This window comes from Ambystoma mexicanum, chromosome 12 (genome assembly GCF_040938575.1).
Source record: "Ambystoma mexicanum isolate Mex_15411 chromosome 12, UKY_AmexF1_1, whole genome shotgun sequence".
Taxonomy (NCBI): Eukaryota; Metazoa; Chordata; class Amphibia; order Caudata; family Ambystomatidae; genus Ambystoma; species Ambystoma mexicanum.
This window is the reverse complement of record NC_090936.1, coordinates 77954715-77972784: the sequence shown is the minus strand read 5'-3', so window position 1 is coordinate 77972784 and position 18070 is coordinate 77954715. Positions and strand designations below refer to the sequence as shown.

The following is an 18070-nucleotide window of genomic DNA, read 5'->3' as shown; positions in this document are numbered from 1 at the left end:
GAGTTTACTCGAGATACTTCCTCGTGAAGAAGAAGACGGGGGGCTGGCGCCCCATCCTGGACCTGCGACGTCTGAACAAGTTCATCAAGGCGCAAAAGTTCCGGATGGTCACCCTCCAGCACGTCCTGGGTCAGCTGGAGGAAGGAGACTTCCTGTCGTCGTTGGATTTGGAGGATGCCTACTTCCATATTCCCATCCTGAAGGGGCACCGAAAATTCCTCAGGTTTGTGGTCCAAGGGCGCATTACCAGTTCAAAGCCCTCCCCTTCGGACTACGGTCGGCACCCAGGGTATTCACCAAGTGCCTCGCACCGGTGGCGGCGCAGCTGCGCCGCAAAGGGATCCACGTCTACCCCTACCTGGACGACTGGCTCATCCGAGCCAAGACAAGGGAGCTCGCCGTGGTTCACACGGCAAGGACCGTCCAACTTCTCACGGACCTGGGTTTCTCCGTGAACTACGCCAAATCCCACCTGGTACCCGCGCAAGACGCTCTGTTTCTGGGAGCGAGGCTCAACACAGTGTCCCTTCTGGCCTCCCCGTCGGAGGAGAGGACCAGGACCATCCTGGGCAAGGTGCAGCGGATGTTGGTGGCCGACGCGGCCAAGGTGAGGTCCATCAAGTCCCTCCTCGGAATGATGTCTTCCTGCATCTACCTCATTCCCATGTGCAGGCTCCGGATGCGCCCGTTGCAGGAGTTCCTGGACGCGCGCTGGATCCAAACGACGGGCAGCTTCGAGGAAAGGATCACACTCGACGAGAGTTTCCGACGAGCGATCCGGTGGTGGGGCACCCGCGCGCATCTGACGGCGGGCATGGACTTCCAGACCCCAGCCCACCAGGAGACAGTGACCACGGATGCCTCCCTGGAAGGGTGGGGAGCGCACACCGAAAATCTGCACGCAAGAGGCCTTTGGCTCCCGACGGAGAAATCCCTACATATCAACGTCCTGGAGCTCCGTGCAGTGTTTTGGGCCCTCAGGTCCTTCCTTCCGTCCCTCAAGGGCAAGGTGGTGAGGATCTTCACCGACAACACCACCACCATGTTTTACATCAGGAAACAGGGCGGAACCAGGTCCCCAGCACTGTCCAAGGAGGCGCAGGACCTGTGGCATTGGGCAGTCGCCCAAGGGATGTTTCTGGTGCCGTTTCATCTGGCAGGGATAAAAAACACCATCGCCGACTCACTCAGCAGGGAGCTGCGCTCGTGCCACGAGTGGGAACTACGGCAGGATCTAGTGGATCGCCTCTTCCGACGGTGGGGCACTCCCCAGATCGACCTGTTCGCGACGACGACGAACTCCAAGTGCCGGAGGTTCGCCAGCAGGTTTCCCCAGGCGAGGAGCATGGGCGATGCTTTCTCGTTCCCCTGGGAGGGCCTGTTCCTCTACGCGTTCCCTCCTTTGCCACTGCTAATCCGGCTCGTCAACCAGCTCAAGAGGTCACGGTGCAGGATGATCCTCGTCGCACCTGCGTGGCCGAGGCAGATATGGTTCCCGGACCTTCTGGACTTGTCAGCGTCCCCGCCAATCAAGCTGCCGGTGGACGCGGATCTGCTCTCCAGGGAAGGAGGCGCCATCCTCCACCACGACCCGAAATCGCTGAACTTGCAGGCCTGGCTCCTGCAGCGCTAGTGTTTGGAGGATACGACATACCGGCCGACTGCAGAGAGGTTCTTGCAAAGGCCAGGGCGTCCTCGACTCTTAAATGCTACGGACACAAATGGAAGAGGTTCTCTGTCTGGTGCCACGCACAGAAGATTAACCCTCTACGGATTACGGCTCCCCAAGTACTGCCGTACCTGCTGACGCTGGCCAAAGCTGGACTGGCACACGCGTCCATCAAGATTCATCTTGCTGCGATCTCCCGATACACCAGAACCACGGGGCGGACGTCCTTGTGGTCTCATCGTCTGGTGAAAGAGTTCATGAAGGGACTGTTCAGATCATTCCCGCCGGTGAAGGCTCCGGCCCCGGCGTGGGAGCTCAACGTGGTGCTGACCAAGCTCATGGGACCTCCGTTCGAGCCTCTGCACTCGGCCCCGTTGAAGTTTCTGTCGTGGAAAACAGCGTTTCTTGTGGCCATCACCTCCGCACGACGGGTGGAGAGATCCAGGCCCTTTCCTGCAAGGCCCCGTACTTGACTTTTCACGACACGAGGGTAGTGCTCAGGACGCACCCCTCCTTCATGCCCAAGGTACCGTCGGACTTCCACCTCAACGAACCCTTGGTGTTGCCTGTATTCTTCCCGTCGCCTTCGTCGCCGGCTGAGAGGACTTTGCACTCGCTGGATGTGGCTAGAGCGCTGAAGTTCTACGTAGACCGCACGAAGTGTTTTCGGGAGACGTCACAACTCTTTGTGAACTTTGGACCTGTCAATCAGGGGAAGGCTCTCTCGAAGGCTTCCATTTCCAGATGGCTCTCCGGCTGTATCATGTGCTGTCACCGGTTGGCAAACCGACCGCTGCCTGGCCGTCCGAGAGCCCATTCCACCAGAGCGATCGCACCTACCACGGCGTTCCTATCTGGTGTGCCCCTGCTGGACATATGCAGGGCTGCTACGTGGAGGTCGACGCACACCTTCACGAAATTCTACTGCGTCGACCGGGATTCCAGGGAGGAGTCCAGGGTCGGCCAAGCAGTGCTGCGCAACCTGTTCGCCTGAGGTGAGCCTGGTGAGGAGGTAAGATGCTTAATGTTGAGTTTGATGTGATGCTTAATGTTGAGCCTTTGCCACCTCCTGTGGTTGTGCATGTGTGTACTGCTATGTATTCTTTATTCATGAGCATGTGAATCCATGCCAGACCCCATGCTGGAGAAGGAACAAGTTACTTACCTGTAACTGTTGTTCTCCGGCATGGGTCTGGCATGGATTCACATGCGAACCCTCCCGCCTACCCCTCTGCGGCTCTTCACTTGGTCATACTGCCACTTTCCGTGCTTCCAAATCTGAAGATGGCTGCCAGAGGCGGTGCTTAGGTAGAGGGCAGTCATTGGCTGTGGTCAGTATGACGCAGAGACCAGTGATTGGTTATTGCTACGAAAGACAGATCAGAAACGAAACTGATACTGATTTTTTCTTTACCGAGGATTCCCAGCCTGACGACGGGGAATATTCATGAGCATGTGAATCCATGCCAGACCCATGCCGGAGAACAACAGTTACAGGTAAGTAACTTGTTCCTTAGACCCCTTGGGGATGCTCTTTAAATCAATTTTCTGTTACGCTCACCTGGCTCCCACAGGGGCTTCGGTCGGACCCGGACTGCTGCGGCCTCCACCAACGTGATGCGTAGTGCAGAGATGACAGACTGGACTGGCCCTCCTAATCTCGTCTGCTTGACCTGTAGAAGGATTCTCCTGCAAGTGGAGAGAGGAATTTAGCCACCTGTGGATTCTAGTGATGGCACCTCTCTGCTCTCCCCACTGATCACCTCCGAAATCCCCTTCAAGTACTCTCAACTTATATTCTTGAAAGATGAGCTCTCCCTCCTGCTTGGATTGCAGGGGCGCGTAGATACCAGTTGCTTCACTGGTTAGAAGGCGTTGGGGAGTTCCGGACAGGAGTTGACTCTGAGGTTCCTGGCAAAGACCAGTAAGTATAAAGTTCATAGAGTTCAATATGTCCGATGTTCACTCTAGTCCCATTCCTTTCTTATCTTGCAGTGGAGTTCGAGAAAAGATGGTCTTGTGGCGGTAGATGGCGTTTAGGTAAGTGTCTGTATTACCCGATGCTGTCCGGTAAATGATGCATGTATTTAACGTGTTGTTTTCTCTCCGTTTTCAGATGCGGCGTTTGAAGAAGTGGAGAGTTAAAGAATAATGCCTCCGGTGGTAAATCAGGTAAGTCTATGGTGGTAAAAGAGATTGTATTTGTTGGCTCTCTCGGCTCACCTGGTTATTTTCCTTGTCCTCAGATGCTGGAACCTGGCGAAGAAATGATGGAGGCAGCGCCGGATCGAAAGGTGCCGTGAGGACTGGCGAGTATGGCACGGCGCTGCAGCTGGCGATGCGACGCGTATAGAAAGAATGTCCTTTCCAGGTGCTGAGACGTGATGGTTCCGGAATCAGGTGAGAAACTGGAATAAAGTTTGTTTTCTAACCTTGCCTCTAATTTCCTTCTTTCTCTAGGAGCTCCGGATTCAGGACAGGCGTGGCAGAGGTCTGGATGCTGACTTGCAGGCACGGTGAGCGTTACGCTGCTGGATGCAGAATAACGCGAAGTGTGTGTTGCTGGTCAGGCGTGGTTTAAATAGCTTCAAAAGTAGTCCCAGGTAAGAAATCCCTAGAACCACACCCAAGTAAAAAATAGTCCCTGTAGTAAAATAGTCCCTTCCAGGTTTCACGTTGGATTAGTCATTTGCAGCATGGTCTGCCTGAGGTAAGTAATGACTATGAGCCTGGCGCCTTAGGCGCTAGGACTGATTTCTACTATGAACCTGGCGCCAGGACTGAACCCAGATAGCCCTGAGCCGGGGCTGCTGAGGTTTTAATAAATGTCTAGATGCCTGCTCCCGTGGCTGATGGGCTTGGTCCAGATGCCTGGGGGTAGGCATCATGACATTTTCGCTACCCACTGTCCCCTCCCTCCCCCCACGTTGCTTGTGTCCATTATAATCCCAATGCATAAAAAAGGAGATACCAACAATCCTGCCAACTACAGGCCCATAGCTCTCGTAGATGTGACGAGCAAAATGTTTGCATATCTCTTGTTGAGGGACCTAAACAGTTGGCTTGCGCATCTAGCTACCATCACACGCTACCAGGTGAGTTTTCGCCCTGATTGGTCACAGCTCTAAATGTCACCATTATGACTCCTCTTCAGATGGCAGTAAAAAAGGGCTCTATTGGAACTACCTATATGACCTTAATAGATATGAGCAGTGCTTTTGACAGGCAACCAAACCACTCTGTGGAATAAATTGTTGGCCTGGCATGTGGCAACTATGCGCACTGGCACCGCAATCAAAGTTAGGCTGACCAAGAAGGGCTCAGTATCGGGACCCGTCGAGACCTTTGTATGCCTGAGATGGGGCGGTGTCCTGGCCCTGGCCCTCTTTAACGCATATATTAGTGACATCGACAGCCTGGATACTTGGTGCCTCTTACCCAATTAAGTTTGGCCACCTGAGGCTTAACTGGTTAGCTTTCGCTGACGCCCTTGTCTTTTTTTTTACAAGACCATGATTGGTTTGCAGTGACCAGTTTTTCAAGTCCGCCACAAAGACCAACCTCCTGGTTAATGGCAACAAGTCAAAAACCATCATTTATACAAAGCAAACTAGACCTAGAATCATGTTTTGAAAGGTGGGAGATCAAAGGCTGGAAAGGGTTTCTTCCATCAGATAACTGGTTTACAATCTTGCTCCTTAACTGAATTGAAGGCTCCTTGTATGAATTGGAATTGTGAGCAATGTCGTGCCCCTTGATATCCCAGCTGAAAAAAATTCTAGGGGAAGGTGAGGAAAGGGAGAGTCCTCTGAGGCGGTGCGCTGAAATTGGACATTCTTGGCAAGGGCGTGATGTGAGGAGAGGAGCCGAAGATGACACCAAGGTTTTTTGCCTCACAGGAGGGCATGGAGAAGGGAGTCCATGGAGGGCGGCCAGAGTGTGGGCGAGAAAGAGGGAGCATAGGTCCCAAAGAGAAGGATCTCTCTTACTGTTTAAATCAGAGATCATTTAGCAGTACACCATGCCTGAATAGCAGACAGTCACGAATGAGCGAGGAGGGAAGCTTTAAGGAGAGCTGTCTGCCATCCGCATAACACTGGAAGTTAAGAGAGAAGGTGGAGATAAAATGGGCAAGAGGGGCCCGATAGATGTTGAAAAGTCAAGGCGCGAGAGGATAGAGGCCTGAGAAAGACTGCAGGTGGAGAGTGAGATGGTGGAGTGAAAAGATCCCAGTGGAACCAGGGAGGGTTGTTTAGAAAAGGTTAACCAGTCTTGAGCCAGGTCTGTGGTGCTAAGGGTATGCAGAAGTGATTAATCAGGGTGGCATGATTGACCTATCAAAGGCAGAGCGGAAAGGTCAAGGATGAGAACGGAAAGAGTGCTGGAATCGAGATTGGAGAGCAAGTCTTCAAGGGTGTTCAGAAGAGCAGTTTCCATGCCTCTGGCAGCTCTGAAGCCAGACTGGTGGACGTGGAGACAACCAACAGATCCATTTTGGTGTATATGATCGGAGATGGTCAACTTCTCCAAGAGGTTGCCCAGGAAGGGGGTAAGGGCAGTAGTTAGCCAGCCAGGAAGGGTCAGCCAAAGCTTTTTGAGGAGAGGGTGCCCAAGGGAGTGCTTGAACAGAGAGAAGGATCCAGTGGCAATGGAGTGATTGCAGAAATTGGCCAAAGCTGGGGCAACGGAGTCAATGTTGTCCTTGATAGTTTTGGAGGAACATCTGTTTGGATGAGACTTGCATAGAGCGGACTTTTCTAGCAACCTCATCCGGTGTTCTGTGAGACAGAGGAGAGAAGCGGCCAAGAGAGGCCTGAGAGCGGGTGAGTTGTGGGGGGGTGGTTGGATCAGGAGAGCGAGGACAAGATGTCCTGAGTTTTAGAAATGAAGTGAGAGGCCACAGATGTGCAGAGGGTCTCGGAAGGCAGAGAAGTGGAGACTGCAGAAGGGTTGGCGAGTTCCTTGCATATTTTGAAAAGGTCAGTCGTGTTAGAGGCCGGACAGATGTGGGCTTGGATATAAGCCCTGTTCTTCCAGCAGATGGAGAGACTGTATTGGCTTCGGAGCAGGCGGCAGGCCAGTTTGTCAGAGGATGAGCTTAAAGCCAGCCACTTCTGCTAAACTGCTCTGCACTTGCGTTTCAGAGTGGCCAGGTCAGATTCATACCAGAATTTGCACTTGGGGGCATGTTTTATGCAGATCCTCATGACTGGGGCAAGGATGTCCAGAGTGGTGGAGATGGAGAGTTGAAGGTTAGTACGGGCTGTGTCAGAGTGGCAGTCAGTGGCCGCAGTAGGAGGGGGAGTGAAGGTAGCGGCAACTGACACTCACTTCATAGGTTGAATGACACGAAGGAGGCTGATAGTGCGGTCAGCGCTTAGTCAGGGGACCCAGGAGGTCCAGGTGAGAGTACAGGAGAGAATGATCAGACCAGGAGAGAGGAGTAATGAGAGGGTTGTAGATGGGAATGACTGAAGAGATGAGAGCATCCAAGATGTGTCAGGCTGAGTGCGTCGGACTGAAGGGAAGAATAGCGAGGTAAAGGTTAGGTAAGTTTAAGGTTGCGGAAGAGACAAGAGGCTGCATATTAGTGTTAATGACCCACACCGAGGGAGACTGGGAGGCATAAAAGCCCCTCAGGTGCAGGCCATGAAGATAATCAGGAGGTGGAGTAGTTGTGGCACCTCCACATGGGAGCAGAAGTTAGAGGAGAGCAGAGACGCTGAGACCACCATCGTGTGTTGAACGGATGCCGGTCCTGGGAGGGTCTGTTCTGTCCGAGACCTTGATTAGAGGTTGCTCAGCGGGAAGCATTGGGATTGACGGCTTTCCCCCTGCGGATCCCAGCTCCAGAAGTCGTGCAGCAGGAAGCGCTCAATTTGAAAGCTTTCCACATTCTGTCTGGCTCCCGTGGCAGGCTAGCATCGGAGAGCCACTGGAGCGGGGAGAGCTCCTTTATCGACTGGCACGGGCTGCAGTAAGCCGAGAAGGAGAGGTTGCCGGGCCACACAGGAAAGCAGAAGCAGAGGACCTGGAGGCAGCAAGGCGAACGGGCGCCCACGCTAGACTCAGTGAGTTCACTAGTAGATTGTGACACCAGAGCACTCCGTAACCGCCTGCCGGTCAAGTCTGGGTGCCCTAAGCACTGAAACAATATAAACAAAGTGTAATGGGAAAAGAAACAATTATTTGAATACCGAACTGATGGAAAGCAGATTAATCATTCTTTTGCTAACCAAACTGGGTAAAAAAGGAGCAAGTGGCAGAATAAGAATTTAACCATCAGACCAGAAGGGTGTGATTGTATGTGTGTTCGAGTAAAAGGCCAGCAACAAGACAGGGCAATAACCCGAGAAACTAATACAAACTATTGCCAAAGCCAAAAGAGAATCATCTCAAGGCAAATTTAAAAAAAACAAACATTGCCATAGCCAAAACTGGGCAATTAAGAATCCAAGTGTTTGAAGAAAATATTGCCCATATGTAAAGGAGGTCGTAAGAGGAACTGGTTTACACCCACTATGCCAAAGCCATAGCCAAAACTGGGCAATTAAGAAGTGTTTGAAGAAAATATTGCCCATATGTAAAGGAGGTCGTAAGAGGAACTGGTTTACACCCACTATGCCAAAGAAGTGTAAGAGAGAGAGAGAACCAATATCAGCATGTGGTTAATGTGTAAGTGGAGAAACGAGTGTGGCAGGAGGTCTGTCCTTCCGGCAGGAGACATTTGGGAGTAGTGGAGCATAACCTGCATTGCGCGTGGCAATCACAAGTGTGTAACAAACACCAATGTGTTTCTTTTTTTCCCAGAAGAAATACTTCATTTTGATGTGAAGCAAGATACTTTGCTGACTTGTTGGAAGCTAACCTTCACCACAGAAGTACTTATAGTTGGTTTTATTCTGCCCTGGCATGAGAGTACACCAGGGAGAGGACTTTGTAGTAGTAGGCCTGGCAGGTGAGTGAACCAGGTGGAAGTCATTGAAGTAGTGTGGTGTAGTTAAGTCTTGAAGTGGCAGAACCAATAAAGTGTTTTTGTGAACTGTTACAGAATCATCCTGACAAATTAATATTGCTGAAGCAAGTGCTGTGTGAACTGCTGCTGAATCATCTAACATTGTTAAAACAAGTGTTTTTGTGAACTGTTGCAGAATTACACTGACAAACGATTTCTGTTGATCCTAATGAACTATGGAAGTATTATTGGTTTGAGAATTTCTTTTGAGCTCTGTCACAATTGGAAAGACAACCTTGTTGAACAATGTTGAACTGTTGGTTGAATTCCAGTTGGAACCTGTATTGTCAAGTTGGAACTGAAAGAACTGAAGTGGAACTTTGTTACAAGACAGGATTTCCTTCTCCTTTTGAAACAGTTCAATAGAATCCTGCTTGAATCTGGGGAAGGGGAATTTGCCCAGATTATAAGGAGAAAGTCATCAGGTTGTGAACATAACTGTTGTATGTGGGTTATTTGAATTTTCATATATCACCTTTTTGAGTTGTATGTACATATGTACATAAGTTTATATGAATAATTAAATGTTATTTTTTGATTTAAATGTTTGTGAAAGGTTTAAATTGAAAACCAATTCAGAAGACAAATTCCTTAGTTTACCTAAGGGAAGTCTTCAAATGGCGTGTTAACTGTTTGTGTGCTTGTTTCATATTAATTTGGTACAGGAAATCCTTGTGGGACACCACACAGTTTTTCCTCAGTAGGCTTTTATTAGCACATCCAAATTATGTTGATCCTGCTTGTGCATTAGTTATATTTTTACAAATATTTTTTTTCATGTAAATATATATTTTTTTTTTAAAAGGTTCAATCCGTGGAGACACTGTGCTTGTTCATTCGTGTTTAAGTCCTAGAACTGTGACTCATTACTATGGTGAAATTGAGATTTTTTAAATGCCCCTGAAAAAGCTAGAGAAACATGAACGTTTTTAACGGTACCTAGTCAGTCTTAAAGAATAACACAGGCTCCCGCGAAAGTAAGCATTAAAAAGCTTAAGGAATGGCAAAAATACAATCCTTTGAAGTGTGCCTTGCTTGTGAATGTGGGTACCACTGTCAATTCCACTAAACCTGCCAGTCTCTCTCTGGCCAGCATTTTCATTCATGATTGTTCAAGACTGCAAACCCCAGAATCCAATGTGGCGGCAGCCAAACGAGCAGAGAAGTAAAAATGCTGAAACAGAAGCTCATATTCATGTCAACTTCACTGCACAGAACACATTAATACATAGCGAAAGTGAAGGAACCAGTGACTGGGCCACCGCAATTGCAAGAACACCAGCAAATGAGAAGGTTGGAGGGGCTTAATGTATTTTTGAACATGTGTACCTTAATGACCCAGGCACACGTACAAACTCGGAACTAGATTGGCCCCAAAGATCAGTTAAAACGGGGAACCAATGGGAAGAGCGAGGAATCAGTAACACAGGAGACTACAGATATGGAAAGCCTGTCTGCACATACAACCAAGTGAATGGGTTTCAGGTGAGGTAAAAAGGTGTGGTTGATCAAGAGACCATGAGGAAGGCAGAAGGTGGAGCAGAGTGTTAGTCTTTGGAGCTGTTGGATAGAAGTGCAGTTGAGCTATTGGTTGTGCGAGAGAGGGGTACCAGTGTGAAAAGAATTGGTTGTGAGAGTGTATGTTAGAGTGAAGAAGGAGAGGGTGTGGAGGTTAGTGAAAGATGAGGGTGATGGGGAGATGGAGTCAGAGGCAAGGGAATAAGTGTGAGTGAAACAGTGAGGTGATGAATGTAGTAGGTGAGGTGGAAGAAAGTTTTTGGAGAAGAGGATAGTGGAGAGGAGGAGAGAAAAGAAAGACCACGACACACGGCAGGGTTCAAAATTGCTGGGAGTAAAGAGCTATTTAGCTCCTGCTTGTACTGTAGAATAGCCTGGTTAGCTCAACTAAGTTACCTGGAGCTACTTTTGGCTCAGTAGGCCAACTGGTGCCTTACAAACATGTATAAATGACATTGACTGAGTGTGAATATAAATAAAGAAGAATTAAGGCACGCTAAAATGGATCATGCATGATGGGCAAAAGATTAGTGTGCACCTCATGTTGAATTTTGATTCGCAGTGCACTTTGTACTCACTACTTTTTCCCAAGCGGTAGCTCCTGCATACTGGGTTGAAAGCTGACACTCAGGAGCTGGCTTTAGCTCCTGCTTATCGAATCTTAATTTAGAACCCTGCTGGGTAGTAGTCAAGAACAAGGTGATCGATTGGGAGGATAAGGAAGGCCACAGGTGGAGAAGGAAGAGTAGTAGCAGAATTGAAGAAGACCTAAGAAAGATCAGAATAGGTACAGGAGTGAGAGAGATTGCTTGGAAACGAGCACCCTCTGGAAGATTACTGAACGCATTGTGGGGCATTAGGAAAGTAGGGAATCCTTAGCAAATGCAGGCGAGAGTAATGATCAGAACAAATAAATGAACAAAGGCCATTAAGTGTAAGTGAAAATAACACTGTCACAGCCAGGTGAGATTAGAAACTGTAAAACAATGTACTTAGGGTGTGGCATTTACGGAGAACTTGAGTATTTACCCATATACATAAGCAATCAACAGCTTTGATTCAGACCAATGGAGCAATCCTCCAAGCTACTACCTATAGGGGGAAAACAATCACCTGAAGCGGTTCACTGTATCTACAAGGCTAGGTCAAGGGCAATCGGCTTCTTTCGCTCTTCCACAATTGGTGATGAGAAATTGACCACTGCAATTGGCTGGGAATTATTTTTTGTAAAGAATATTGGGAGTACCTAGAGCATCACCTAATTTTGCTGTACGCCATGAGGTAGGACAAGATTATATTCTAGATCATGTGAAAATCAAACCGGTCTTGTTTTGGCTATCTTTGTGGGTGAATCCCTATGCAGCACTATTAGGATGTTTTATGATGAACTTATACTTGAGAGATAACTTGTCTAAAATCCAATGGCGAAGACTGCCAGGGGGCGTGGACAAGATTGCTGCATAGAGACTAGGCTCCGTCCACCCAGCCATGGAATTCAGGGCGGACTGTCTGCTTCAAGCCTGGACTTCACCGGTGACCAGCCTGAGACCCTCTTCCCCTCGGCAGGCAGTACATTTGCCACTGGGTGGCTTTGGTGGTGTGATCTGTATTGGCCCAGGCACATGATTGGTAGCAGCGGTTGTGAAGCCCTGCCGATGCTTGCCGAGTGCAGACCTTCGGGAGCTTGAGGGTAGTGCAGATATATGCAGTCTCTTCAGAGTGCAAGTGAGCGATTCTGACCCATGCGGGTTACAGACCATGTTGTAGCTGGGCTGACCTGATCGTACTGGCTGGCCGAACAAATCAAGGTGAGGCCTGTGCTTTGAAGGAAAGGGTGAACCTTGAACCAGGAGAGCGGCATAGATCGGGTTCCCTAATCCCCCCCGGAAGGAGGATTGCCTGATGGTTCCCCGCTGCTGCAGGAAACTCTCGGAGCACCGGAATATGATCTTGGAAGTGGGATGAGGTGTGGATGTGTCCCCCACCACCACCCCCTCCACCTCTCCCCCTCCAAATCTCCCAGGGAGCTGATGGTGAGTTTCTGACTATACTCACAGAGAAGTGCCTGGCACTGAGTCCCGTACAGTGGGAAGACAAAGCGGGGGATGATGTCACAGTCCTATCCGTCCCCTCCCCCTAATTTCCCCAGGGCCTGCTTGAGTAGTGGTCTCTGGGGTGGTCTACATTGCTCCTGGTCCGAAACCTATACTAGCCCTCACATCTAATTGTATTCAGACAGACCTTTGCTTTGAACTTCCTGGCACAGACTATCCTTAGGTTATTTAGGTAGGAAAATACCACCTTAGCATAGGGCAATTTTGGCCTTTTTCCAACCCTTCTTTTTAGGTAATAAAGGTTTATATCCCAAATTATTTTCAGTTGCCTGTGTTTACTTCATGATGCCTTCCCACTTTTTGATGAGATCTTACCCCTTTCAAGGTGATCTTGGTGACAGGGGGGTGGGGGGGGGCGTGGGAATCCTGCGAAAGGCTGGACCTCGAGACTGGATCATACTTTGTGTGCAGATCCTCCGGAAGACCTCAGGATTTGGAGTCCATGGGGAAATGGACCTGGAAATGCAGATTGATGATGACACATGGTTACTGATGTCTAGGTTGACTAAAGCAATTTCTATCTCCTCGCAACATAGGCTCAATGCTATTAAATTGCTCCATAGACGGGACGATTGGGTCGCAGGGTGGGATGATCTGATGGTGTGCGCTTAGTAGAGACTAACTGGTATAGAAGATCGGTAGGTGGGTGACTGTTTTTTTTCTCGGGTGTCGATGGGGGAGGAGTGTGGGGTTAATTAGGGGGGTGTGGTAATAACGTGTTTCACCAAGGATATGGTGTTTTAAGTATACAAGTACCCCAGGTATACATGTGCCTCTGGCTTGGTTGTGGTTATCAAAGAACCTGATGGGGGATATTTGTTCTATGATTGTAATGTGCTTTTTCAAAATGTAATAAAAATCCTATTTGGAAAATTCCATGGCTTGTCTGACTGCTGTTCAGTGCCAATCCCTGTTCCTCAAATTAAAACTGATTTGAGGTAGACAAAGGAAAGGTTTCTGTGAAATACTAATGGGGACATTTCAGGACATCAGGAAAGGCAGATCATTGAATAAGATTACAAATCATCTTACTGCACGGTAATTGTCCATGGCCAGGTGCAAAGCTACTTGATGAGTGTCATGAATCTGTTGCTAGACGATAGTTAACAATCCTTCCTTTTGGTAAAACCGTGGCTTTTTGGGGAGGAAACCAGAACAATATTCGTACCTGTCCTTCTTTTTTGTCCAGTGCAGGAAGTATCAGAAATTCATCTTTTTCTTATATGCCCCAATCGTACCCAAATTAAGGCGGTTGCTCTTTTGCCTTTTCTTAGAGCGCAAAGAATTAGACCATGCAAACATTTTGGTGGCAAGAGCACTAGACAACCGTAAGACTCAGAGTGATGATAAGAGACATGTCCTATATATTGTCTTGCTAAAGTTTTAATTGAATGACACCGTTGTTTCTTTTTAAGATTGTACATGAAGATTCATTTTCTGGGAAAATATAATGGAGCAACTAAGTAGGTTTTTTTTATAAACATGGCAGTGTTGCAATCTCCCGTGCCCTAGATTTAGAAAACGGGCACTTCTAGCATCTATTTACGGTGCAGAAATATGGGGTTGTGAGCACTGGTATACATGAAACTACAGAACATATGTTTTTAAAAGAACTGCTTATACTCCCTCAGTGTGCACCTAATGCATTAAATTATCTAGAGCTCTGCCTGCACGGAGGGCTGGAAGAGGCTGAAAGGGCCTAAGCTAGGTCTCTTCTGTAAAAAAATACCCTCTTTGCATTGTATGAGGATGCTCTTTGGGAAAGCCCCTATCGGTCAGATTGCTAGGCACCTATAAATCTAAAATTAAAAAAGGGGAATACTCGAAACAATGAGTTGTTAGAGCCTGCAACAGGGCTTGAAATTGAGATTCGATGAGCAGGAGCTAAAACCAGCTCCTAGGTGTTGGCATCACCCTGTAGGCAGGAGCTATTGCTGAGGAACAAGGAGCTACCAAAGATTCTCCTTTAACTTTTTGTCCATTTTGCATGTCTATTGGGTTTAAATGTGTATTATTTTTTAATTCTCCTTTATTAACATTCTTCAATACTCTTACGTTAATTCACATTTCCATGTTTAGAAGGCACCAGTTGGCCCTAGGAGCCGAAAGTAGCTCCTGGTAGCTGTTGGTTTCAAGCTAACTAGGCTCTACTATGCTAGATGCAGAAGCTAAATAGCTCCCAGCTCCCCTCAATTTAGAACTCTGCTGAAACTCTGAACAGCCTACCTACGTTTCAAAATTGAACCTGGCTTTGAAATGTAACTAGACACAATTGTACTGTCCCTTGAAAGGTCACTGTTTGTCCGCCTTAAGTTGGGGATCCTGCAGTTGGGGGTCTTTTACAAGATCTTGGAGCAACACGGGTAATGGTGAATGTCCCCTGTGTGGGGCAGAGAGTGAATCTGTGTCCCATTTTCTTATGATATGCCCCGCGACTACCAGTTTGAGAAGATGTTATATAAGGCTGATTATAGGATTTGCCAGCGTTCGTACAATTGATGAAGCCACATTCTTTTTGACTTCTGCTTTGGAACAGAGCATGGATATTAAGGGAAAGGGTTATAGGCATGGATAATGTCAACGTGCAATGTTAAGCTGTGTTTATGCAAGGTTTTAACCTATCGTTTGATTTAACAATCTGTTCCTTTGCGAGGCTGCAAGCAAGTCGCTCCTCGCCAATTTTCACACACTTTGCAAATTTAAAAAAATGTTTAAATAACTTTTAATGTAATGATGTATCACATTGTAAATGTTAAAGGTATTTATATCGCGCACCGTCCCCAACGGAGTTGGTCCCCAGGGGGATCTGTAACAAGAGGGCGGGCGGGTTAAGTTAGTCGGGTGAAGAGGGATTAGGAGAGTGAGAGAAGTAGTGTGCTGTTGGTGGCTTTAGTTCAATTTCCACCGTGCGCTGAGCTTTAGGGCGAGTATCGGATCGGAGCGAGACCTTGTGTGCTGTTGATGTGGGTTTTTTGTTGCGGTGTGGTGAAGTGTGTGCGGTTTGCTGGGCGAGAAATGGTTGTGTGGGTTTTTGGGTGAATTGGGTATGCAGAGATTTGAAGTTGGGTTAGTGGGTTGTATGTCCTGGTTCTAGCTGATCTTCTATTTAAATAGCATTCCTGTGGGTACGCTTAGTTGCTGATTGCATTCCTTGGCCATCTATCTGTTAGGTTTGATGGCACAGCGCGTTCCTGGTTGTTTTGTATGGATCTTAGTCTGTTGGGGCCGGTTATGTCTAGTGGCCTCATCTGGTGTTGGTGCTGTGGATTGGCCGCCCCCTATTCCCTCACCATCTATATTGACGGTGGTCTGATGGGCTTGGGTGTGATTTGGGGGCCAGGTTACACATCCTATTATCTGTTTGCTGCTCAACTTTTATCGAGGCGAAATGTGCCATGGGCTTTTTATATTTATTTATTCTTTCTCTTTCGTATGAATTGTAATGAAATATTCTTTGTGTGCGTTTTGTTTGCACCTGAAGGTTGCATACCAAATAAAAGTTATTTTGACTGACTGACTTTTGCCTTTTAGCTGCTATTCAACACTTTAATGGTATTTCTACTGAAGTAGTTGATGATAGATTTACATTCTGAAAAGCACTGATTTCTGCAAATGTGTTAATTGAAGATTGAAAGTATTGATTATTTGCCTTGCAATAACTTTTTTTGTTTTAGGATGCACAAAGAATAGTTACCAATGTTTCAGATGAAGTCTCGAGTGAAGAGGATCCGGAAACTGGATATACACATCGCCGCAATGTAGAGCGTGCTTCAAGTGACAGTGTTGTTCGGAACAGGAAGATGCATCCTTATAAGAAACATTACATTACTGAAGTAAGCTTGTTGGATCTTATTTTGTTTTCTGTAATCTGTTTTTATTTTGTTTCCTTCATTTTTAATGTCTTTACTTTCAAATTACACTTTGGCACCTTAATGGGGATTAGAGGCATTTTGGTCTAAAGATGTAACATGGTTTTCTAAAAAGATGACCTACATCCAGCATTTTTCTTAAAGAAGCAGTCCCCACCAAGTGGTTTTAACTTTTATCATTTGATGAGAAAAGGTCTTTCGCAAAGGGTATTTAGCCTTAAACAAATGTGCTCAAGCCAATTCCAATTTTACAACTTCTTCCTAGCTACACTGTATGCTCATATAGTCTAACACCTGTAATATGATGTTCATTCCCCATTCCAATGGCTGGAACGGTGGCTCCGGGCCCTTATCCCCCCCCGTTCTAGTGCCTGGAAGGGGGAAGAAGGCTATGTGCACCCCAGGTTGTCAAAGCGGTAACCTGGGGTGCTAAAAAAAAGGATTTTCCTTCCTACAACGGGATACGCGCTGCATCCTGTTATAGGAAGGAAAATCTTTTTCCAAGATTGTTGCTATGGAAATCCTTTCCATGGCAGCCGGCGGGAGGCGAGGTGACGGAGAGGATGCAGCAGCGGCACCTGCCGCTGCCAAAATAAGGTAAGTAAGGGGGTGGGGGCCAGAAAAAAAGGGACAGAGGGTGGGGGTGATGGCAGCAGGGGGGGAACCCGCCGTAAGGCAGCTTGGAACGTAGGCTTGTACCGGCGGTTCAAGCCTGCGTTCCTAGCCATCTGATTGGCTGGCTTCCCCCGCCGAGGTGCTAATAGCATGTTAGGTAAACATGGAAAAATGTTGCAGTCTTGTATTTTGTTGCTATTGTGGAAGAGCAAATGTTTTGCGCTTAAAGAACTGGAAATACATTTAGCTTCTTGTGCTCACAAATTTACAAACATGCACTGCAGGGATTATTTTCCTGAGTAATCAAATTCTTTAACATGGTATGTTTATACCTTTGTAGACACTTAGTTCTAAGCTTAAGGCGTTTCTGCATTGCTTTGGACCTACCTCTAACAAGAGGCAGACAAGGAAATATGAATAATTAATATGAATAAAAGAATGATTCAGAAACTTGTAAAGTTTTGGTGCACATTGGGCTGCAACATGTAATTTCTCTAGTTGCGATAAGCATGTAACTTGTAATGCTTGGTCATTCGGCATGCCAAACCTTCTTTCATTTCCAACCAAATCAAGTCTGGTTTAAATCCAAGTCTTTGCTTCAAACAGTGAAACACTATGTGAAAACTATATTGGCAACAATTTCTCAGCCTATTCCAGTAACATTTGTTTGTTAAGGATTTTTATTAAAACAGTTCATGTAATTAATTTATCACCTACACTCAAGAACTAGCTCATTCTCTTTACTTCCTGAACCGTTTAAATTTGTGATTGTTCTCAGAATGTTGATATACCATCTCTTCTCATCGGATCTATGTGATTATTGCGATGTTCAAAAATGCCGACTTTTTTTTTTAACCCTTTACACCACATATATATGCGGGGGAGACCCCCTGCAAACCCCCCTATTAATATTCTTCTCTAAATCCCCCCACATATAAGGTGTAAGGGGGGTTTAAAATAAAAGTCGGCATTTTTGGACGTCGCATTCCCAGGTTGACATTTTTTGTACGATTCTCTTCTCATCTACTTTGTCCCCTGAAAATAATCTCATATGCTGATGACCTCGTGCCATGTAAATGTATCAAGCACTTCATATTTCAGCATCTAAAACTTGTCTGCCTGAAGAGGTCTTTCCTCATGCTTTGACATATGGTCTTATTTAAAATCTCTTAAAGAACCTGACCTGGATACTTCTGAATGCGGAATTCCTGACTCCGAATATACTTACCTTGTGGAGGGGTACTGATTGAGGGCTGTGTAGCTATGCAGA

At 47.1% G+C, this 18070-nt stretch overlaps 1 protein-coding gene across 2 annotated transcripts in view; it reads left to right on the top strand.

Annotated features, from left to right (window-relative positions):
• The window catches only part of PHTF2 (putative homeodomain transcription factor 2), a 1000056-nt gene that overhangs the window by 707647 nt on the left and 274339 nt on the right, over positions 1-18070 (top strand). For both annotated transcript variants that reach the window (XM_069628039.1, XM_069628040.1), the window contains one exon: positions 15991-16149. In XM_069628039.1, coding sequence (XP_069484140.1) covers positions 15991-16149 — 159 coding nt within the window. The remainder of the gene's footprint in view (positions 1-15990; positions 16150-18070) is intronic.